The following is a 24,568-nucleotide window of genomic DNA, read 5'->3' as shown; positions in this document are numbered from 1 at the left end:
CAGAAGATAAGGTAAATGAAGTTGTCACATGAACAGAATGAAATGTTATCAGGGCACTATAAACAACAGATTTCTCTTGGTTTTTTTTGAGGAGAGCATTATTAAGGCAAGTTATCTGCTCAATAATAAATATAGAGGGCAAACCAAAGGGGAGTGGGGAAGTGGATGAGGTGGTAAGAGGGAGGGAAATAAAAATTAATGGTGAGAACCTATGTTAGCCTGGATTCACAGCTAGTTTCTACAAGGCTGAGACACTCTGGTTACTACTAGAAAGCTATCCAGGTATTTTTAAGCCAGATGAGTGAGAAACAGCAGCAACAGGTTTTTATTTTTATTTTTTATTTTATTAATTCAGCAGAGTAGTGCTTTGGTTTATTTGGGATCCAGCAAAGGACACAAATACAGCCAAAGATATTGTAGCTAATTGTGCAGGCAGTTAAATTTAGCTATTGGCCAACCGCAAGAAGCGATCAATCTTCTCAAGATGTGTGGGAACAACCATAGCCAGAGAAGGGCAAACAGATTGTCTTTCCAGTTCTTTAACATGCTTTTTTGTCTATATTTCCTCTTTTGTATAGCTCTAGTGCAGATAATCTGAGCATAGGAGATTTCTGTACTATGAAACTCCTTTTTACAGCAGGATGGCCCACGCTTTAAGATGCTAGTTTAGAATAATCAAGATTTGGTACCCTGCTTGTGATTAACTTCTGAACCTGGTGTAAAAGTTACTTGCCTTTTCTCTACCTTGTTTCCCCAGTGGTAAAGTGAGCAAATAATTAATTATTATTGCATCAAGAGATTTTGTAAGGAAAAAGAATAGTCAAAAGTTTAAGGATTGAGATTGTTCTGATATTAATATCTCAATTCATCTGCCCACACATAGACTGCTTGAGTTGTATCCTTCCATGCCTCAAGCTGCCATTCCAGAAGACATTTCCATAGGTCCTGTGTCGTGTTTGCCACCTGCGCAGTGATGTTTGAGACATCCTGTGCTACCTGAGATGCCTGTGGGAAGGCGAGTGAAACCCGCAGTTTCTCAAAATTGATGGTTTGCTTTTAGTCTGGTCCCTATTTGCTCTTAATTCTTCATTTGTTTTTATCCCTCTTAATTCTTCATTTGTTTTATCACTGTTTTTTCTCTCCACCCTTTGGTCTATTTCTGCTAATTTGTTTCTTTCCATTTTGTTTTCCCCTTTAAGCTACATCCCGTGAAAATCACCTGCCATGCACCATTTCAGCATCTCTCCCTGGATGCCCATCTTTATTACACACACTAGTCATATAGTGTAGACTGAGGAAGGCTGGTGTAACAGCTTGTTATTTTTTGAAGGACATGGCAGCTCTTTGAAGCTGTGCTAGGCTTTCATGTCCACTGGGGATAAGCACCTTTCAGAATACATTCAGAGAGTGTCTGGTGAGCCACCTCACTGTATGGGAGACCTGTTAAAGTCCTAAGGGACAAGCAGGAGAAGTCCCTAGCAGTACATGGTCATAGCTGTTAGTATGCCTTCCCTTTTCATCAGCAAAATGAGGCCTTGCAAACTGCAAAGCTCATCCTTTAGTCTCCTTATTCATACTGTCCAGCTAAGTTTTGCTGCATATCAGAGAATCCCACTTAAGCAGAATGATAGCACCTACTATTATGTTTAATTTTGCAAGGCTGCCTATTTCCAGGAAACCAAATTTGCTGGATGTTGCAGAGTAGGGCAAGTAATGGTCCTACACACTGCGGTGCTCTGCAGTGTTCAAGTCAGTGCTCTTTGTAAAGTGCTTTCTGGTTTTACCCAGATGACCAAGGACTAGTACAGAAGTCTGTGGCTTCATAATGAGAGGAATCATAATCTTGTTTATTTTGTGGATCTCTCTAGAGCATCTTTACATTATCAGGGCAATGATGTGCAATTAGATTCTGTAATTTGCAGAGAGGTTAATGTAGTTATCTCTCATAGCTTAATGTTCACATTTGTCAGTTAGGCTTGGTAGAAAGACCACATTTCTCTCTTTCAGTTTTGATTAAGAGAACATATCATAGTGTTTTATGCTTGTGTGGATATTATTCACTACTTGTCTCATTTGTTAGCAGACTACCCCCATGCATCATGGTATTTTACAACACTCAAAGCACCAGCAAGCACAAACTGCCAAAAAAATGAACAAAAGAGAAGCAGCCATGAGAGAAGTGAACCTTCATACTTCTTGAAACAGCAAATACCCTATCAGAGCTTCACAAGCAGCAGGACAATCCATTAATAAGAAAATTGATCAGAACTATAAATTATAGAAAGACCACATCAGGAGTTCATTGAAATGCAGTTTATTAGGCATTGGGCGAGGGTTCTGGAGGAGTATCACTGTGCACTTGTCATGTATCTTCCCTAGGCATCTTGTTTTGGGGAGGTGGGGGGCTTGGAGTGAGATTGGTATCTTATATGGACAAGCAGTCTGACCTGTACAGTTGTTTTTATGTTTTTCCATTGCAGAGAGTGCCTGGTACCCAGCAGCTGCCCTCTTCCATTGCTTGGGCCACATTTCATGCATTAATGCTGTCCAGGATGTGACTTTTACTTTGTGACACTGTACAGCTGAAGCTGCCTCTGTCATATATTAGGATAGCAATTGTGGAGCTGCAATCCTCCATTAAATGGTGTATTCCCAAATTGGAATTTATTGTGATGTCCTTTCTCCTAGCATATGATCCACTATGTCAAACTATAGCAATACAATTCAACTGTAAATGATGGGCATATGGGGATTATTGTGCGTGGTGTGAGGGAAGATCTAACTGGGTGGCTGGGGAACAAATGCCAGTGCAATAACAGACGTATAAGATAGACCAAGTGACAATGGAGATTGGCTGTGATCTGCTGAATGATCAGTTGTTCTGTCTATCAGTAATAGTGCAAGTATGTGCAGAAAAAAAGGAATGGTAATTACAGGCCACTTGATGTTGATCTGGAAACCTGAACTAAGTTTAGTCATTTCTTAAGATCACCAATGGAAACAGTGCAGACTCTGCTGCTTGAAGATGAGGAATAAGAGAGAGTAGTCAGAGGAGAGTGAGAGCATAGGTATTTCTTGCAGGTCTTCTGCTTCCGTGTCTGATTGAGCTCTTGTAAATTCATTTGCCATATCCACGGCAATTCTTTCTTTAAAAATAGTGTTGTGTGTTTTGGATTGGAGGGTCATTGTTTCATTCTTAATGATTTAAAACAAGTTTCTTTTGTAAATTATCATCTAGACTTACCTCAGAAACAGGCCAGAGCATTACCCTTCTTGACTCATCTCCCCTGTCTGCCTAGTGGCCAGCTTCAGTCCCTGGAATGCTTGGAGTGTTTCTGCTACAAATCAGTACTGCACAAAGCAATTTCTTATCAGTGAAGAGCTTTATTGTAGCGTCTTCCTACGTTTTCTATAGCCCTCTTAGTAAAATGCTTAGTGTTCTGTTTTAAACAGGTTTTCAGGCTTTTGAGTCTGTCAGTGACAAAGGGATTTTTTTTTTCCACAACCCTCCAGCAGATATTAATGAGAATGGAGGCTTGAGCAAACATTTGTCGCTGTTGTTTGTGCAGGAATGCAGTGGTGGAATAGCAGCAGTAGAAGGGCAAGCCTGAGTTCTTGGAAAGTCTATGGCTGTGTTACATGAAAAGTATGAAATTCAGAGAACCTCTTGGAAGAGAGACGTGATTGAGCTTCTTGCATTGGAGCTTCATTGGGAACACAGTGATCATAGCAGGATGCACTGTGCTGTTTCAGGCATGTGTATCTTAATTCTGCAATAAAATGGTAATTTATACTTACTGGGTATGTTCTGGCTGCTTATCTACTTACTTTACAAAACCGTAATATTAAATACGGTGTTGTTTCTGGCTAATTTACTGGCATGAAAGCCAAAGAATGTTGGTCTTCTGCTTGGTTTAGTCAGAAACTTAATCCAGTGCTCTCAAATGGAAATTCTTGGGAGGGCAGGAAGCACTAAAACCAACCTTATTTACCTCATGACTCTTTGCTCACCTATGATAATATCAATTGCTTTGCAGTTGTAACCTGACACTAAGTCATATTCTATGTAAATTAATTTCTGCAGCAATCAATACAATACCAAAAAATTCTCAGACTTTATATATTTAAAATACCTATTGCTTATATGCAATTAAAACTTTGCTCAAAAAAAACCACCAACTCAAAACCAAACAGAAAACAGAGAACTGCGCTAGGGAAAGAAGAATTATTTTATTCACTATTTTTCCAATTCGTAAATTCCATCTAATTTTTATTGAAATGTATTGAGCATACTTTAATCCTACCATGTAACAATGGTGAAAAAGATCTTTTTGCCCATCTTCTTTTTCTTACCATATTTTGAGATTAAATTGCTGGAGTGAAGTGGAGACAGGATAAATAAGACTGTGGACTTTAGCATAATGGTAAGAAGTTTTGTTTTATTTTTAAATGCCACCCAAGTAGATCTAAAGTAGTTAGATACGAATGTTTCCTCTTTGGAGAGGAGACTTTTTCTTAGTTGGAGTTGAATATGTAGGTCCATAGACTTTACACCTACGTATCTCTATTCCTTATTACTGTCTTTTCCTGCTCCTCTTTGCAGGGGAGCAACCAATTAGCATTCTTACGATGATTCTCCCTCTGGTTTCACTCCAGCTACCCATGTGCTAATGCTGATGAGGCAGGAATCTCATGTGGCTCAAGTAATCCTTGAGTATTTGTTCCATTTCTCATGTTTAGCACCCTGCTGTCACACTTCAGTGAGTGTCAGTAGGTTCATTTTGGAAATAGCCCTCTTCCAGACTTCATACTTTGATATGTTGTCTTCCAAGCGAGCTTTTGTTTCTGTAACAAACAGGGTCTCTTAAACTGTGTTCCTACACCTCTCAAGTACCAGCTGGGTATCATGGATCATGCTTAACTTTTCTGACTTGACACTTTTCTATGGATTTGTGGTGGTGGATGTTGAATGCTTTGTTACAGCATCCCATCACATGAACAATTTTGTCTTTTTAAACTTAGAAGTGCCTGTGTGGTTTTAGGGTTGTTTTTTGGGGGGGAGAGGGTTGGTTTGGGGTGGGGGGATTAGGGTGGTGGAGTTTTTTGTCTGTCTGGAGTTACTGTCAGCCTGTGGTAAGCTTTTGGGGTTATATATTTGCTGTATTTGAAATAGTCATATTTACCTCTAACTTAACCCATGGTGGTTGTTTTCTACCTCAGATAAGCATCATCAGAAGCTTCTTTGAGAGCTTCTGTTTCATATTATAGAATCAGATGATAGAATCATAGGAGTATTTGTTGAAATCAGTATGATGTTTTGCTCATAGGTTACTTTAAAATGATTTCTCTTGAATGGTCTGCTTTTATTTTAACCAGCTTTTGCCCAGAAGTTCCATCTTGAAACTTGTTTGGAAAGCTCTGCATATTACTCTAGCAGCCCTAGTGCTTCTTTTCTAGGTTGTAGAGGAATATGGTATTAGAAAAAAAAGTGTGGTGAAACAGTTTTGTAGATGTAGTTTACATCTGTTGAGTTCCAAAGCACTGTGCTATTCTCAACAGATTTTAGACTCTCGGAAGTGTTTACCTTTTCATATTGGGGTTATTCTGTAATATCCTTAAATAGTGCTATTTGAGGTGAGTTGGATTATCTTAGCTTTTTCAGTGTTTGAACAGTCCTGGTAAATGCTGATAAAGTCTTGTCCTGGGTAGTCCTGTCTGAACAGTCATGTCTTTCTGCCCCAAGTGGCTTTGAATGTGTTAGTTGTTCTTTGAGAATACTGAAGCATGACTGAGGTTGTTGCATGTTGGGATGTCTGATGAGGTTACTATCACCCTCCTGTGCAGGGAGATGAGCTGCTCTTGAGGCAGCTCCTGGCTGGCCGCAGTTCACATCTTATTTTTGTTATTTTGCTTTTTTTCTTTTTCTTTTCTCTCCTTGAATTGCCACATTGTCAGAAACTTTCTTACGCAAAAATGGGTGGCCTATCAGGGTGGTAGCCTCAACTGCTATTGTAACACTGTCATCCTTGCCACAAGAGTTTTCAATATAATCATCTGCAATTTTTTCTGTTTCCTTTCTTTGGCACATTGCAGACACTTAACAACATTCACATCACAATCATTGTGAAATTGATCATTTCAATTCAAGATCAGCAAGTTTACTGACTTTTTCTTCCTAATACTTCAGGTCCTCATAGAACAGAAAGGTATTCTTTGGTAATTGAAGGCACTTGTAAGACTAAACTGTTCCCCTTTAGTCATCTATCTTCCAAAAAGGTTTACTGAAGATGCAGCTTTCCCTAATAGAAATGTTCTTGCATTTTGTATCTAGACATGTACTGTTGATGACACTTATGAATGATACCAGACGTGCTTGATGTCCTTACACTTTTATGTGTTTAAGTAGAATTTGTCATTTATTTATCCCAGGACAACATTGCCAGACAATTCCTCTCTGCAGGTATTCACTCAACAGCATCTAGGTTTACCATCAGATCAAGTTTAGCATTTACATCATTCTCAATGCTAATTGATCTTAATTATTTAGTTCATATAATTTAGTTCTTAGCAGCATGCTGGGTCAAGGCTGCTATTCATTTTAGATCCTTAACATAGTTCAGTGCATTTAGCACATTATAAACCAGTACGTTTGGAGACCACAGTATTTAAGAAAAAATAAAGCAGCTGGGTTGTTTTTTAGGGGAGAGAGGGGTTGTGTTTTGCTTGGGTTTTCTATTTTTCAGGGCATTTTAAAAGAAGTTACTAGGAGCTGATTTAGTCTAACTATAAGAAAAGGGGTAGTGCTTTACCTGTTTCTTTTTTGGATAGGCTAATCATGTTCACCAGCTATTTTATATGGTCTTCAGGAGACTGCAGAATACTTGGTCATAGACTGTTTGAGATTTAGTTTATGTCTGTTGATTTTATTGTTTTTATTGTTTATTTAATTATTTAATTTCAAATTGAACAGGCAGTTCATACACATCGATATACGTATATGTTCTTAGCCCTAACTGCAAATATTACTTCTCTGTATTGGTACACTAAGAAGAAAAAATGATAGCCACCTGCTTTCTGAATCGGGTCCTTATTTAAGCCCTGCACACCACTGAATGTTCAGTAGCAGGTTTGGTTCCTCTGTTCTTTCCTTTTCTAATGTCCAAATGCAAATCCACAGTATGTGTTACCTACCACATGGACCAGAAGTAAGTATTAGCTGTCCACATCTCCTCTCTTTGGCACACAGTAGGGTACTCCAGGGCTTTTGTAAAACATTGTTCATCTACCCTTCTCCTGTCCTCAGGAGCCACCAATAAACTGAGCTATTCCTGTTACAAAATCTAATCCTCATCTAGAAGGGTGGTTGAACTGGGGTTTAACAGGGAGGTTAGGCACTTCCTGCTCCTGAGCACTGCTTTCATTTTACTTCTAAGACGTGTCAGATACTTTTGAGTAACCTGGGCATTTTAAATCCATTTTTCTCTTGACCAGTATCTAATGCTAGTAGGCTGTCTACTTGCCCTCTCCTAAACCTAGACCTGAACCAGACCCTGACTCTAATCTTGACCGAGGTACTCTATGTAAGGTGAACTGGATGTCTAGATCTAGAATTTACTTCAGCCTGTCCCCAAGAGGGGTTGGAGTTAAAGGAACATGTGTGTAGTGTACACAAGCCTTTATCTGGCCTTAACCTTACTGCAGACATCCTATAGGTGGTAACCAAGCTGAGCAACTATAAACTACAAACTAGGCATCTGTTGACCAGAGATGTCCACTTTGAGACAAAAGTGCTGAAAGGCAGTTTAAGACTTACCTGCAGTCTGGTCACCTCTCTGTTTAGATTGCCATTGGTAAAGTTGTGGTTACATAAAGGTTGCTTGTGAAAGGCTGAGCTATACATGCAGTGGCCTCATAGGTCCATGGAGCTTTATGGATGGGATCTAAAGGGACCATGAGGAATAGTTTATTCTTGCCCAGTCTGCCCTGCTCTTTCTATAGGGAATGGTGTTTATTGTATTAGGGTTGTATTTAGGAAAGGAGTGTGTGAGCCCCAGTTACCTGTGTGTATGGCATGGGCTGAAGGAACTTCTGCTTCCAACTGTGGGACATACCTGTAGTTCTGTTTTGGGTTAGGATTAGGAAAATTGGGAAGCTATGTTATTAATGGCTATTTAATGTAACTCTGTATTAAGATTAGGATTGATATTTGCAGAGGCCAAATTCTAACATTGTATTTTAGACTCAGTTCAGGTAAATACTTGTAGAGAAATAGAAAGTCAGAGATAGGATACAATAAAACCCCAAACTATAGAAGGTAGATGCTGTAAGAGGTAGGTTGTTCCCTTCTGAGCCTTGTGCTGTTGGGCCTGAGTACACAGCTGGAGACATGGACGTGTGCCATTGGTGTTTTGGGAAAAAGAGTTTATCATGACATTTCTCACCATGGTTTGTTACATACGTTATGAATCATTCAGACTACAGTTAATGTGCTTTCTACTTGTTCCTGTGAGTGTGATTTGAATGTATTGTGTGGGCAGGAGGCTTACCTGGCAGCCATCTGTTCGGAAGGGAAATGTTGGATTTTCAGAGAATCCACACGCTGCCTGGTGTGGATCAAAATCATGCCACAGTCAGGGGCAGGCTGTTTGGCTCACTGGTGACAAAGAGCACTGTGAAGGCCTGTGATGATTTGAGATGTTAAGTTAAATGATTCCTCTGTAAAACCATTTGTGATATTTCTAAGTATTTAATGAAGAGGTTGGTGCTGAGAGTATGTGAGGTCTTTGGGACTAGTCAGCAGGCCTAAAAACAACTCAAAATGCACAAATGAGAAAATGAAAAGCTGGAACACAGCTATCAGCTGCAAAAGACCGGTCTTTGTCTTTTTTCCTCTGTGATGTTGTTCTTTCTGTCTTTCTCCTGCAAATACGTCAAAATGTGCTTGAAGTGTCACATGCCAGGTCCACAGGTAGCATTGCATCACCTTCACAATCATCTTGACCCCCTGTGGCCTGGTTTTGTGGTAGGGAGTGGCTGGGGTTGGGAGAGGCAGGTAGTCGGAGAGAGAATCTGTCAGGACTGGAGCTGTGCAGTCTTTGTTTTGAGAAGAATAGGTGGAGATCTGTACATCTTCATTCATAGGGGTAGTAGCAATTACTTGCTGCTGTTGCTATTATTGTGGAGTTTTTTCATTTGTTTGTTTGGTTTTTTTTTTCCTGTGGAAATGGAAAGTTTGGACAGTTTGTCATGGGAAAGCAATCTGTGAGATGGTCCATCCCACATGCAAGTACTCTATAAAGATTTAGGAGTTGCCTGACAAGCAGGGTGAAGCCTATTTGCAACTACGTGTATGTCTTCAGTATTAAAATGAATGGATAGTGCCTAGGTATAATAAGGTGCATTTATGGTAGTTAAAACCAGTATAAAGTGTACCTGTGTGAAATGACTTTTGAGATTGCTATCACAGGAATAGCCCATACTGCTGATATATTGGAGTATATTTATTATCTTGTGGATGAAAACCCACTTCTGAATTAATGAGAGGAATAAAATGGACACCAGTGGAAGTTTTAAATAAGCATCAGCTGTAGCAGTTCTTTATTCTCTATGGCTTTATGTTGAAAATAATGGGGATAAGGATAATGTTAATGCCATTCGATGTAATGAACCATAAACGGAAGAAAAACCTAATGAAATTTGGTTTTCACTTTTATTTCTCTATCTGAACAGTAGGACAACTTGCAGTGCCAGCAAATTTCTGTGATTATTGCACTGAAATACTGACTCTTCCATTGAAAATCTGGTGTTCTCTGCTAAAAGAAAAGTTGCTTCATTAAAAAACCTCCACATATCCCCAAGGACTCCATCCTTTGAAGTGTATTTCCACACACGCATACCTCTGTTTTTATCCCTTTTTATTTTGACAAAATGGTTCCTGTGTGAACTTCAGAAACAGTAGTGCATGCAACACCCCCAAAAATAACGTGCTATTTAAGCCTTAGCTGCAGGAACAGAAGCGTTGAAAGCAGCAGTGGTTTTGTTTCGTGACACATACATTTAATTATTCCTTTTTATTTTCAATGCAGGTACTTCAAAAACTAGGAAAAGCAGATGAAACAAAAGATGAACAGTTTGAAGAATACGTTCAGAATTTCAAACGACAAGAGGTCAGTTACTTTTTCAGTTTCTTTCATTACCTCTTAGGAAGAATTTAGATTATTTGAACTTTCTGATTTTGAAGAAGGTGTTACAGAGTGACAGGTAAGATTTCTTGGGGGATATAACATTTTGCTCTGCTATTTTCAGACAGAAAGGACAGTTGGATTTGTGTATGCAGAGGGCTAAGAAATGTGCTCATAATAAAAGGACCTATTGTACTCATGTCCAACACCATCATGCTTGAACCACTTGGGATCAGCTGAGTGACAGCACATTTTCTGCAGCATAATTGAGAATAGAACCCAACTCCAACTAAATGTAGCTTTATAGTTGCCTTCTTGCAAAGAAGCATAGAATGCTTTCGTTTGGAAGGGACCTTTAGAGCTCCTCCAGTTCCAACCCCCTGCCATGGGCAGGGACACCTTCCACTAGAGCAGGTTGCTTCAAGCCCTGTCCAACCTGGCCTTGAACACTGCCAGGGATGGGGCAGCCACAGCTTCTCTGGGCACCCTGTGCCAGCATCTCAACCTTCACAGGGGAGAGTTTCTGCCTAATGTCTAATCTCAGTCTCCCTTCTGTCAGTTAAAGCCATTCCCCCTTGTCCTGTCCTTACAGGCCCTTGTCACAAGCGCCTTTCCAGATTTCTCATTGGCCCCTTTAGGTGTTGGAAGGCTGTTCTCAGGTCTCCCTGGTGCCTCCAGGCTGAACAAGCCCCACTCCCTTAGCAGTGGTATATAATATGCAGGGTTTATAACAAAGTGAATAGATGAATAGTTTCAGACTGCTGTGTGTTGGCTCCTGTTGGTGCAGGGGGCTGTGGTATCAGTGCTGATGAAGTGCTACTGGGGAGCAGAGCTCAATTACTCTTGATGTTGTAAAAACAGCATATGAAAACAAAGGTGCCCAGAAGAGTTTATAACATACTCCCAATGCAATCCTAAATTCTAACCTCAATTATTCCTTGCTTCATTGAACAGACTTTTTTGGCTCCAAGATGATTAATTGCAATAATTATATAGTAGCTTTCTAGCACAAATTAATGCCTACCAGGAGGTGCATTAATGCCACCAAGAAAATAGCTTGTTATGTAAGTATGAACTGAGGTATCTGTCATCTTCATGAGCTATCATGTAGAGCTCACAGAAAGGCACTGGAGGGTGAGTGAACTACTCCCACACGATTTGCACAGTGTAGAAATCGGCTCATGTCAGTGTTTGCAATTTTTGTCTTGAATCAGTCCTATCTACCACATGCACTTCTGTCCTTTCCATGTAAACACAAACCCTGAATCCTGACTGCTGGAATGCTTGTTAACTCTTGCATATTCTGATCACTTAGCCTTTATTTTTCTCTCTCGGTGTAGAAGGGAGGGATGTTTCAGGAGCCACTGGGCTGTTGCGTAGATACTCACTCTTCCTCAATGATGAAAATGATGGGAGGTAAAAGAATCTGTTTCTCTGAGGAGGGTGGTTACTCCCTCAAAGTTCTTGAGGTCCTGAAAATGGTGGGATTTAATAGGCCTGAAGAAGCACTCTGAAGCTTTGAAACCATGCAGAGAACATTTTCCGTTGTGTTCCCTTTCTTTTCCAAGTACGCTGGGGTATCAGTGGAGCATTTCTTATTGATTGTCCTTATGTTGCTGCATATCATTGCTGTCAATATCCCAGCTGTTTTTACAGCTAGTAATTGTGTTTCTAGAAAGAAGGTGCATCTGTAAGGCTCTTACTTGGTGCAGAAGGAGCAGCTGGAATATCCACATGAAGAAAGTGTTTTATGGGTTTTTTTTTTTTTTGCTAAAAATGAGTGAAATAAAAAAAACCCAATTAAAGATAAGAAATTTTCAAGCAAAATTCTGTGTCAAGTGTTTGTACTTTCTGTCCTTTACCAAGAATTTTCTGTAGTGGTCATTTTCAGCTGAAAGCCTTACTAAGGGCTAAGTTGTATCTTAGCATCGCTCCTTTTTTATTTCCTCCTCCTTTGATGTACAGAGAGGCAGTAATAAACAGTCAAGGACCCTTCAGGAGCTGCATGATGCTAAGTCCGGATGCAGATGTGACTTGGGGCCAGGGGAGGAATTTGGTAGGGAACTACTACAGCTCTCTTGAGAGACACATATGGATGAGGCTAAGCCCCCTGGCACACCAGATGAGACAGACTGATCTATTTTTCTTGGTTTCCTACCTTATTGATCCTGCAACACTTGGGAGGTCAACTGATCTGAAGTATACAACTATCTTTTTATTAATATTCTTGAAAGATAAAAAATGAGGACTCCAGTTCAGCTCAGTGAAAGGCTAGAGAAAGGGCGTAATGCTTTTACCTGGGAAACAGGTAAGTGGAAAAGTGAAATCTTCACATGCTGTTCTTGCCTGAATAGCAGATTGCAAGTACGTATCAAGCTCGGCAGAAGGCTATGTGTGAGGGTACGTACAGCAGATATATCTGTAGGAAAACTCATTTAGACTCCCCAGTGATCCATTCCCATCTCTCTCTGAATACAGCTGGATAAAAGCCCCTTCTGGACTTGACTACCCAGAGTTGAATTATCCAGATGAATCACCATGGAGAAACTGAGTCATCCCATGTCTGGAGAGAACAGAGCACAGTGGCTTTGCAGAGCCCTGTCAAAAGCAGTAAGCTGCTGCAGCTGAAATCATGAGTAAAAACATTGCCATTTTAAATGGTGAATACAGCTGTTATGCGCCTTCTGCTTAATTAGTAAATTGAGAATTGCCACTTCAAATCAAACCTCAGGGAACACACAAGACGTATGAAGTCATATATGACACTGTATGACACAAATTTGCAGTGTATTGCCAGAAATTTCATGAGGCTAAAACATTTCTCTCTGCACAGCTAATTGTGGATGTGCTCAGCTTCTGAATTGACCCTGAAGTTCAGAAAAGGAGTGAAAAAACAGACAATTCTTGCATAGTTCTCTCAACTGTGAAAATACCAAGTCCATGGGGGATTTACCTGAAACTTCATCTCTATTCTGTTGTTCAAGCAACTGCATCTTATACTTTATTTTTCAGAGAGGAGAAGCAATTCCCTGATCCCCAAGTGACTCACAGTGCTTTCTTCATTTTTGTTAAGGGTTCAATATTCTGTTTCATGTCTATGCATATGTACCTCAGTATTTTTGCATATGTAGTTATGGGACTTCTTTTACAGACTACAGTTAAAATTTATCTTAAAGTTTAAAACCATTAAAATTACATATTCTATGTGTACACACAGAGATACAGCAGCTGCTACTACAAAATCAGCTGCCCATGGCATGTTGTCAGAATAAAGCAAGATGTCAAGTGCTGTTGTTGCTGGTTCATAGAATTAGATGAAAATGAAGAGCAGTTTTTTGCTGTTGTTAAGTGAGCAGAACTTGATTCTGTGGAGTGCTTCACTTAATGTATGCTTCCCAGTGAAAGCTGCTCCTTGGGTCTCATTGTTAGGGCTTCTGAAAAGATTTCTCCTGGCCAGATCTTCATTTCACACAAGCATGCTTAGCTGCCATACAGCTGTGGCACAACGTGGTCTTAAAATTGTTCTGTGAGAAAATTCACATTTATTGAAGTGCTGGTTTTGCATCAGGTGTGCCACTGATTTCTTCAAATTTATTCACGAGTTAGGATTCCCAAGATGGGTTTCACCAGCTGCACACAGGCACCAAATGTGGCTCATGTTGTCCCACCTGGCCCCCAGATGTTGCTCCAGGCAAGCCCATGGTTTTGGCCACAGTTCTATGTCACACCTCCTGGATTTGTGGTCCTTTTGAGCATCCTATGGCATCTCTCACTGCAACAGGCACAGTGTTACACTGAACTGCAGGAGATTCTTGATACTTGTTAATATGCAACACGTTGTTGATTCAGTACAGCTTTGTTCATAGGAGACTCCTTTGCTAAACAAAGGTGATGCCAAATGCTCTCCCTGATAGACAACTCTGAAGAAAACGTGACACAGGAAAACACAATCTAGATGAGTGGGATGGAGCTTTTTTATTGTGATCCAAGAAGTGTTTGCATTTGGGGAGACTGCGTCTGACAGGCCTCCAAATACAAGCAATACTGTGCAAAGTATTTTCGGGTCTGTGGGAAGGTTTTTTCTGCTGATTACCTGTTCATTCTGAAATGTGTGTTTAGGAATTATCTTACATCTGAGGGATCTTTTTTTTCCAAGACAAGAAGGAACACAATGTACCATTAAATCTCATCTCAATCTCATTAACTTCTAGTCAGCAGGATACCCAGGAAGGTGAGGACCCCCTTCCACTATTAGACTTAGAGCTGCATGAATTATTATCTGGCTTGCATTTCTGTGGGGCATGTTATTAATTAACCTGTGCTCCAGGTTCAGCATTGACAGTGCTCTTGACTCTCACTGACGTGGAGTGATTGATTTGGTTTTGGTATCAAGCACATGCTGTGCTGACCTTTCCTGTAAAGATGTATTGTGTTTACATCCTGTATGTGACATGATAGAAAAATCAAACTCTTCTGTTCTGCCTGGAAAGCTGTGAATAAATGATGCCTGGCAAATAGGTCATCCAGTTCCAGCTTTTGTGGAGGCAAGGTGGCCTTTAATTTTTGGTGGAGGCAGTGATTTTTCTAGTGCATCAGGGAGCAAAAACTGGTAAGACATAAACCATGCTTTTTATTACTTTAGTCATCTGGTTTTTGTAGGTCTTGTCCATCTTATAGCCTACGCTGCTGTGGCTCTGTTTGTCTTAAATCTAGTGCTAAGGTATGCTTAAATACTGCTCTTTGAAAAGAAAACTGAAACTACACAAACACGAGAATCAGTAGTACTGAAAAGGCTTAATGCTGCTGTAAGGCTGTGTAAGACCTGTGGCTCTAGATGACACCATCCTGTAACACTGAGCCTCATGAAACTGGGTGTATGTGTCTTTACTGGCTACGTAATACTGACCTTGTAATGAGACCTTAGAGTAGAAAAGGGGATCTGACACAGCCTCTGTGCCATGCTGTTCAGAGCAACAAGTTGTTTGGGACATCTCTGTGGGGAGCTGTGTTGATTTTCCTAATGAGGAATATTGTTTTGGGTTGTTAGCCTGCCTCCCTTGATCTTATGTTGAGTTTGACCGGGTGAACTAAGGGCACCCATTTCTGGTGCTGAAGTCTGATGAGAACATGCCTGACTCTGAAAAGTTTGCTATTAAGAGTACTACTGAGATTTATCTCTGGACTTTTCTTGCATATTATGAAACTCTGAGTCATTTTGATGCCTCATGTAGAATTAATAAAAAAAAAAATGAAATGGTAAAAGAATCATCAACGCTGTCTTGGGAAATCTCATTTCAGAGGAGCACATCTGCAAAATGACACCTATTTTTCATTCTCCTTCAAGAAGCTGCATCTCAATTAACAAAATTGATGGTCTTAACGGAGATACTTGTAGCAGTGGTTTCAGTGCTGCACGATGCTTCCATCTGGTAGACCAGAAAATAGGAGTGTACCAGTAAGCATCGAGAAGGGGCAATATTAAATATATATTATTCTTTAAAATGGGATTTTTTAAAACCTGTATGTCACAGTTTGCAGGATATATGGAGCCAGCAACGTGGTATTTTCATCTGTGAATGTTAATTAGTCTGTTAGTTGGTAAATGCATATCTCTCTTCACTAATAGTGATTTTCCTATAACAGAATGTTGTAAGACCAGAGGCACATTTTGCAGAGTTCATGGGGCTGAGGACTTTTGATGCAAGTTCTTATTTCTGGTATTTTAGAGAAAGGTCTAACTCTGTTGCATTGAAATTGAGTTTCAAATTCAGTGGGAGCTGGCCCTTGCCCATGGATGCTTTAGTATCACATGTTACACAACTTCTGCTACTGAGGGAAAATCCACATGGCTCTATGCTGCTTAGATACTTCAGTGGTTTGTGACCTGTTAATAACCTGCCTGAAAGAGATGCACATTGAAATTATTCTTTGGAATGAATTGTCAGGGTTTGTAACAGCACATATGGCAAAATATTTGCATCGTATTTTACTGCTTTGACTTTTTCTTACGTGTTTTCCTGAGAAGTGGTAGCTGATAACACACAATGCTGACCAACAATAGATGTCATAGCGGTTTAGGGTACCCAGTGTAAAACTACACAGCAGTACAGTTATAAACAAAGTGCTTGAGCAGTGTGTATCCCTGATATGCCATTTGTGGAGTATGACTTAGTCCTAATGACAAAATGGTGTGTCTTTGAGTAAATACAGGCTGAACATGAGGACAGCTAATGGAGTTCTGAGCCTTCCAGATGCAGTTGTTGCTCCTGAAACATCACATTTTTTATAATAATTAGGAATTATTATTTTATGGGCACCTGTTCTGCTGGCCCATGATGAAGAATCAAGTTGTTGTATCTACTTCCCATTTCACCACAAGCGTTCAGGCTGAAGAAGATACAAATTAGAAAGATGATTTCTAGACCTTCATGTGACTTCTCGGAGTACCAGGAATCCTCCACATGACATGCATAAGAGGGGAACTTCCCTGATCTTTCTGCCACATGTTTACATGTATTCCTCTTCAGATATGAGAGTGAGAAATTCTTTTCCTGGGTCCAGTCTCCTCTCACCTTTGTTTTCAGTAGTGCTTTGCTCTGTGGAAAACAGACATCTTCTGTCATCTGCCCACTCCTACTCTAGCATGGAAAGAAGTAGAAGGAAGTCAGCTTCTGAAGTGTGTTAGTATGCTACCATGTTATGTAGTATGATAAAATGTGTTGTTATAATGAATCGGGGTAGTACTTTTTACTAAGCAAGCATTAAGATGTACATTTATGTATTTCTTTTAAGGGACATGTCATCAAGTTACTGCTACTTTCAGAATTTTGTAATGTGTTGTAAGTAATTAAGCCTGAGGTTTAACACACCGATTGCTCAACCTGTGCCAGTCTGGCCCCTGCTTTAATAAGCAGCTTTGATCCCAAAGCAAGGGAAGGGTTTCTTTCTCCTTGAAGCATTAAATGTGGTCCCAAGCTGGCGACAGATGGGTGGGCTGGATGCTGTTGTTTTCTTGCTGTTACTTAGCAGGTCCTCAGATGTCACCTTGGTGAGTCTATTCCTGTGCTCAGAATTTAGTTGCTTAATGGATTTAGGCTCAAAACAGAGTTTTGCCTCTAATCAAATTAGTGTAAAAGCAACCTGCTGTTCATTGAATCCATGAAGTGAATTCAGTCTGCTTTCTAAGCCCAGTCAGGCATTTTTGCCTTCTAAATTCTTTAATATTTCCAGGACCTCAAAACAGTTGCTCTCTTCTCACAGTGCATTGCAATTTGGAGGGGTTGATCCAGTCGTAAAGGCCTTTGGTTCCTTCCTTCTTTGGTCCTAAAGGCCTTTGGTTCCTCTCCTTCTGGGAGAGGCAAGTGAGTTTGGTGGATGCAGTACCCATTGCAGTGTGTCTACTGGTAAGCCAAGTGAGTATTTTTTGGGACCCACCATTTGGATTTAATGTGGCTGCAGGTAGATGGTTTCTAAGCCCCAGAGAGTCCTTTTCAGCCTGCGTTTCTTATGACCCAATATGTATGAATGCTCTGAGCATTGCTGTTGCTGATGGCAAATCCTCTGCTGACATCAGAAGTCCTTTGACTTAAGTGAAGTTATAACAGCTTATACCAGTTGAGACTCTGTCTTCTAAAGTATTCACACATGCAGCCTTTTGGGTTCTGGCTTTCACACAAATAACATGAGAGAAACTCCAAAGTCGTCAGTTGTATTTTATGGCTGATTTTTCCATATGGCATAGCTGTATGTGGGAAAATGTGACTGCAAGCTGATATTCCTGTAGTTTCCAGCTGCTTAAATAAATAATTTGAAGGATATTTTGAACTCATAAACATGGAGTGTTTCTAAAATCTTTAGGCAATTGAAGGTGTCTTGGACAACAGTTTTTTATCAATAAAGTGCTATAGTGTAGCAAGATTTTATTGCAGATCCTAGGAGCTGTCAAATCCAACATGTGATGCAGTCAGAGATAAAGCAACCCGATTTGTTTTGTCTATCCTGAGTTTTTCAAAGGCTCTTGTTATATGATAAAGAAAGATCATTTAAATGTATTTGACAAAGAAACAGTTGAGATTTCACTGCAGACCTCAAGATGCACTAGCCAATCTAAACAAAATAATGAATGCTACTGGGTTTTAGGAGTTACTGAGTTGTTCTCAGTAGAGGTGCACCATTCTTGATTATACTTAATGCGTTTCAGGTTAGGACATTGGCCAGGCTAACATGAACTGGACTTTGGCCATAAGATGTACTTGGAATTCTTCCCTGTGCAGATGCTGATTAAAAAAGCCCGGAAGTTTTAGCCTCAAGAGAACACTCTGCATAGCATCTTGGCTGGGTCACCTTTTCTGTATGAACCTGTGCATGATTGCAACACGTGACACTGTTAATCAGATAGCGCCTGAAATTGCTTTTGCTGTTAAGTTTGACATACTGTATGCATGTGTTAAGGAATAAAATATAACCAAAATCTGTTTTCACTCCTTTGATTTTTTTGCTCTTTTTTTCTTTTCCAGGCAGAGGGTTCCAGACTCCAGAGAGAACTGAGAGCGTATTTAGCAGCCATCAAAGGTGACTTTTCAATTTTACTACATGTTTTCTTAAAGCAAAGTAGTTGAGACTAGTAGGGTTTTTTAAGGTATGCAAAGACAAGTAATGGTTTTATTATTAGTAGGCCCCATTTCTGCTCTCCAGCCTCTTGCTAGGGGTTCTGTACCTTCAGTGACAACTCGTGCATACAGTCTTGCATGCACGGCTCATCCTTGGCTGACCTTTGTGTGCAGGATGGCTGCCTGGATTCTCACGTTGCATGCATTTTGAGCACCCACAAGATGTTTGCATCTTGTTATTTGTCTTTGAAAATGCTAGAATATGAAATACCCCATGCAAGGCAAAGGATTGCTTGATCTCTAGAGCTGTACCATTTCCAGCTATTACTAGTTAGATGATGACCCCACCCAAAACCACACTCCCTGTGATTTCTCATGTATTTCTGACTGTTAAATCCATTTTTTTTCCTTTTTTAAAATTTAAAAATCAAATGTGGTCTCTTTCAATATTGCATTGAAAATCCAAGTATCAGAAGCTCACTGGTCAGCATTTAAATACCAGAGATTAAGTAAATAGCTATTTAAATCCTATTGGACATGTGTAGTCATAAATCCAGCACATTCAACTTAGCACCACAGGCAGAGTGTTTTCTTTGTTACGCTGCCCCTCTTTGGAGGAGTTGGAGGCCATGTGATAAAGGGAAGGCAATGAGCTGACTGGCAGACAGTAATGGCTTATTGAGGTAAATATATATATAGGTGCTAAATATCTATATGTGTGCATATTTTTAATGTAGCTGCAATCCAGTAGAAAGAACATTACAAATGAGTAGTAACATTCGTGGAAGTCATAATAAAGCTTCAGCAGCTGTCGATAGGCAGGGAAGAAAGCTCTTGTTGATGGCAATTATATAATGGGGAGCAAAGCAGTAGCTTAATGTCTTCGGCTGTTATTTACCAGATAGGGTGGGCAGGGAAGATCCTGTACCACACAAAGGATGTTTTGCCTTGTAGGGATTTGCACTTTATCTTTTGTTCTTAAAGGAAATTTCAGCATCAGTCATTTTTGGGGACCTATGGGATGCTGATTTTACTTTCAGGTTTTTAGTCATCCCTTCCCCACACCCGTTATCAGGTGGATATTCAGAAGCAGTGTGATGAGGCTGTTTGTTGGCCAGATGGCTTTTCTCTCATGTAGGCTGACTGTTTACATGCTGCTTTGATTTCCGTGTTGGTGACAACAATCCTCCTCTCCATGTTTTGTGTTCTTTCTCTCTCTCCTTCTCTCCTTTTCCTGGTAGAATCATAGAATAGCTAGAGTTGGAAAGGACCTTAAGATCATCAAGTTCCAACCCCCCTGCCATGGGCAGGGACAGCTCGCTCTAAACCATATCACCCAAATGGTACTCTGTGCATTTATGGTCTTTTTGCTGGTTTACTGCCTAATGTGCCAGTCTTTGCACCATTTTGGTTTTAACTTGGTGTTTTCATTTTTTCACTTTTTCATTGTGTGAGTTTGGCAGTTTTAGCCGTGCTTTTCTGCTCAGCATCTTTCTCTTGTTGCAGCCTGTAAGTCTGTATTTCAAAATAATTAGGACTTCCTTACAACATGTCTTTATCTTGAAAAAGACTCAGTCATAAACAGCTCAAAGCCTTAAAAGTATTATTCTTTAAAGCCACAAGCCACCAGTGGGCATTCTTGGCACGCATGTTGGCACACCATAATGCTGTGGAGTGAGAGGACAGCCCAAGACCACAATATGCAGCTCTGGCTGGGGCTTCTCCAAGGTTGACTAGCTCACCAGTGGCAAAAACCTTTCCAGATTTTGGGTGGCAGAAGCAAATGCAGCAACTGCTACAGTCTCTTTGTTAGTATTCTTTGAAGATTTTGAGGTGGCTATGGCTATTCGCAAAAGCATGGGAACCCCTATCTTTAGCCACTGGAGTGGATTTCTGTACCTAGGACATCTCAGGCTTGGAGGCACGTTATCATCATTGGCTCATTTTCAGGGAAAAGGGTTGGTCATATCATTGGAAAGTAATTCACTTGACATCCTTGTACTCTCAGAGGTGTGAGAAAAGCAGTTCGTTATGAAGGGTTTCAGGGACTGGCAAGATAGCTAAGTTCTTTAACTAAAAGCATTCTATGAAGCTGGTATGTTGTGAACTCCAGTGAGAAGTTTAATATTGCTGCATGACTTTTGGGTAACTGGATGTTGGAAGTTGGGAGTACAAGATCCAGGCATGATTTAAGCAAGGAATGGTCAATTGAGCCTTTTAATTGCCCTGTGTCCCTTCATTTTAATATGCTTGACAATTTGACATGTAGTATCACACATTCTTAAAAGATTTTTTGCAGTATTCAGACTCCTTCTGTCACTCAGAGGTGATTCTTCATCTTAGCTATGTCTTGATCTTTGCAGCTGGTTACTCAAGGACTCTGAGGAACTATGTCGTGAAGCTGTTGAACTTGTGAATGCCTTCCATGTGCTGTTTTATTTCACCTGCATGATAAAGTCTGCTGAGTATCAGTGGTGTTTGTACTGACAAGACTGTGTACTATCCTCCATAGCTTTAGTCATCTCGTGCTCAGTCTTCTGTCTCCTCCAGTCTCCTTGGCAACGTGTATCTGGGTTCTCTACTTCATGGTTTATTTTTTAAGCTTTTGAGAGCTGTAGGTGACTTGAACAGTTTTATGGGCAATTGTTAAAGAAAAACCTTAAATCAGCTTCCCATTCTCTGCCTTCTGAGCTCTTTGCAGGCATCCGTGCAGGTGGGGAGATATAAACCTGAATCTGCATGCAGGTGGCAAGGTGGTAGATGTAAAAAGGGATTCTGCATCATGAAAAAGAAGTACTGTACTTTTCAGGTGGCTTAATGTGGGAAACAGTAACCAGTCTACAGGAAAGGAAGAGGAGATTCTGGAGGTCTATAAGCAGTTTTGCTGCCTGGTTGTTAGCCTGCAGTTGGCAGAACATGCTCCAGGCACACAAATCATAAAATCAACTATGGTTTCTTAGAAGCAGTAACACTATTCATTGTATTTATGTAAAATGTAGTAATAAGTGATTAACTGATTGAGCTGTTCCTATGGAAAATCTGATGGGTAACTAGCAATAGCACATACAACCGTTACAGTAGGATAGGTCATTTCCCTGGAGAACTGCATATGAAGCTCTCTTCCCCCTTCAAATGAATCAGTACTAAGACCCAGACCAAGGTGGCTCACTCCATCAGGAAAATGGAATTTTCTCAGTGTTTCAGCCTGGATTTCCCTGCTGGGGAGTGAGGAAGCGCCACAGTATAAGGTTCCTATGACAACATGGAGTCCCAGACTAGTGTCAATCTCCATAGGAGCTTGAGTACATTGGGATTTTGATGGCAAAGAGTCACCTACCTTCTGCCATCTCTGGGGTGCTTGATGGGAATGTGCCTGCACTGCTACCCCCAGGATCCCTACCAGATATGAGCCTCTAGGAGTCCTTTGGGGCTTCAGGGACAGGGGCTTTTTCCCATAGGAAGAGGGATGATTTAATCTGTGAGCTTCAGACTCCAGTAACTGGATTATTTAGTATCATTTTTCCTAAGCGATTCAATTATTTTGGCATGTGGAGTTCTTAAATAAGTGACCCAATTACCAAGAAGCAGCAGTATTAAATGAAACAATTGATATTAAATATAAATTTCTAACTGTTCATCGGCAGTAAAAATTCTTTCCACATTTCTTAGTACTTTAATGACTTGCTTCAAACAGTTAATCTTTCTCCATGATAGCAGTTAAAAAAAGCAGAGAGAGACAGCCCGCAGTCTGTGGCTGAGACACTAATCCTCTTTAGTGCTGAATAATGCATAAAAGGTATCAGCACATAAGAAATAATTCTATGTGAAAACCAGGCAAGTAAAAGAAATCATTGAACATTTTAAGTTTATGTCCATAGGCATCAAAAAGAATGGGAAACCACTGGATTGGTGTTTACCTGGGCATTCATTTGGGCTATTGCAGTAAACTGGGGATAAATGCAGTAGGAGTAGGAGGGATGATGCTGGCCTGTGGAAATTTCAGACTAGAGCCTCTGACTAAAGAAGCCAAGTACTCTTAATGCCCACTTGCCTCATGCTGTAGTTGGATTTGATTGATGGTTTTGACAGGAATGTTGTAGAATGGAGGATTACCAGATTCTCAGAACTGAAAACAAGTGCAAAAGTTGGTGTGACTTTGGTATGACTCAAGCGTGGGGTATTAAGTATCTTTTACTTATTCTCTGAAGTAGATAGATGCTCGAGTCCTGTAGTACCTATACAGGAAAGTCTGCATAGGAAAAGGTGCTCTACCCAAGCCTGGTCTGTGACCAGGCTGAGTACAAGCCGCAGGAGGGATTAGAGAGCAGCTGCACTAGCAGGAACAGACGTGGCAGGTTTAGCACACAGCGTGCTTAAGAGCACAAGTTCAGGTATCAGAAAGGATCAAGCGTAAGCAGGGATGCACAAACCTTCTTGCTGTCTGCATTCACCCTGACTGGGCAAAACCAGCCTTCTGGGATACTATGCTGGTTTTGCCTTTCTTCCTGAGCCGATCAATTTGCATTGGCATTGAAGATCTTAAATAAGTCCTGCCTGGAAAAATACGTGAAGATCATCTGTATTTTACTGTAATCTGTCATATTCTAGGCCAAAAAAAAAAATAAAGTCCCTTTATTCAGGAGCCTTTCCTTAGCTGGTGGTACATCATCCTAAGCATTAAACACAAAAGAAAAAAGGAAGAAATGCATCTTGAGTTCTTGTGCTGTACCAGTTCTTTGAGTTGAGCTCTGTTGTTAAAAAGCACCAAGATAATCCCTGAAGAGATCAAATATTCTGTTTTGGCCCAGCACCCTTTGATTTAAGGGTGAAAGCTTGTACCCTGTGAACGCCAGCATTTCCTTTGTACTTGTTCCGCCCTTTTCCCATGCCATTCTCTCCTTTGTATGCAAGGTCTGAGAAGAGCCATCTATTTTCAGCTCCTTTGGTATCTTTCTTCCTCTCCTACCCATTCCATGGACCACTATTTTTATATTAGGAAGAGTGCATTACTGCAGTTATTTTCCTGTCATATCTCAAATGTGTGTTTTGGAGTCCATGGTGGAATAGATACCGACTAGGTAAAGTCTGCCTTTCTAGGCATTCAAGTTTCACATGAGTTCTCTTCCTGAACTTTTCTATGTGCAGAAAACAGAAATATCATTGTTATTCCTAAATTCAGCCACTGAGCAGTGAAATCTGAAGATCAAGCTAGAGATAATTTCAAGACAGCACAGATGTGCTGCAGCAAACAGACTTTGGCTGGAGACAAAATGTAGGGTTTTCTTTTTGAAAGTTAATGCTAAGTACAAAAACCCCAGCAACGTTGTTGAGATTTTGGAAAGAATTTGAAATCAAGTTGTGATTTTAAAACTATCAGTTCTGAAGTGACCCTTGTCATGCTATCTGAGACCAGTTTGGTCTCAACATCTAATGTACTGGTGCTCCATCAAAATAGAAAGGCAAACCCCAGCACCTTTACCGAGGGCAGTAATTTATTCACTGGAGTCAAACTGATCTCACTGAAGATAAACATAGGCTCTTTCTCATAATATCGTTGAAGCTGCTTTACATTTAAGCCTCTTCCTCTGTATTACAGAATCCTAACCCATCAGTAGTCCCCGTTCTTGTTTCACCTGTGGTAACAAGTGCTCTAATGGTGACTGATGCAGTTTGGCTTAGCATACTTCTCTGTAGACACCACACCTTTGCAAACATAAATAGGTGTTGGGCTTCACATACTTATAAACCTACTGGGTGATGATACAAGATGATAATTCT

General features: G+C 40.3%; 1 protein-coding gene across 3 annotated transcripts in view; it reads left to right on the top strand.

The window, feature by feature from the left end:
• LOC133223883 (amphiphysin) overlaps positions 1-24,568 on the top strand; it is a 107,598-nt gene that overhangs the window by 36,551 nt on the left and 46,479 nt on the right. For all 3 annotated transcript variants that reach the window (XM_061374998.1, XM_061374997.1, XM_061374996.1), the window contains exons 2-3: positions 10,086-10,166; positions 18,698-18,752. In XM_061374998.1, the coding sequence (XP_061230982.1) occupies positions 10,086-10,166; positions 18,698-18,752 (136 nt within the window). The remainder of the gene's footprint in view (positions 1-10,085; positions 10,167-18,697; positions 18,753-24,568) is intronic.

This window comes from Neopsephotus bourkii, unplaced genomic scaffold (assembly GCF_033783945.1).
Source record: "Neopsephotus bourkii isolate Nb327-2 ecotype Australia unplaced genomic scaffold, CSIRO-AGI_Nbou_v1 NB_1655, whole genome shotgun sequence".
Lineage (NCBI taxonomy): Eukaryota > Metazoa > Chordata > Aves > Psittaciformes > Psittacidae > Neopsephotus > Neopsephotus bourkii.
This window is presented reverse-complemented; position numbering and strand designations above follow the sequence as displayed.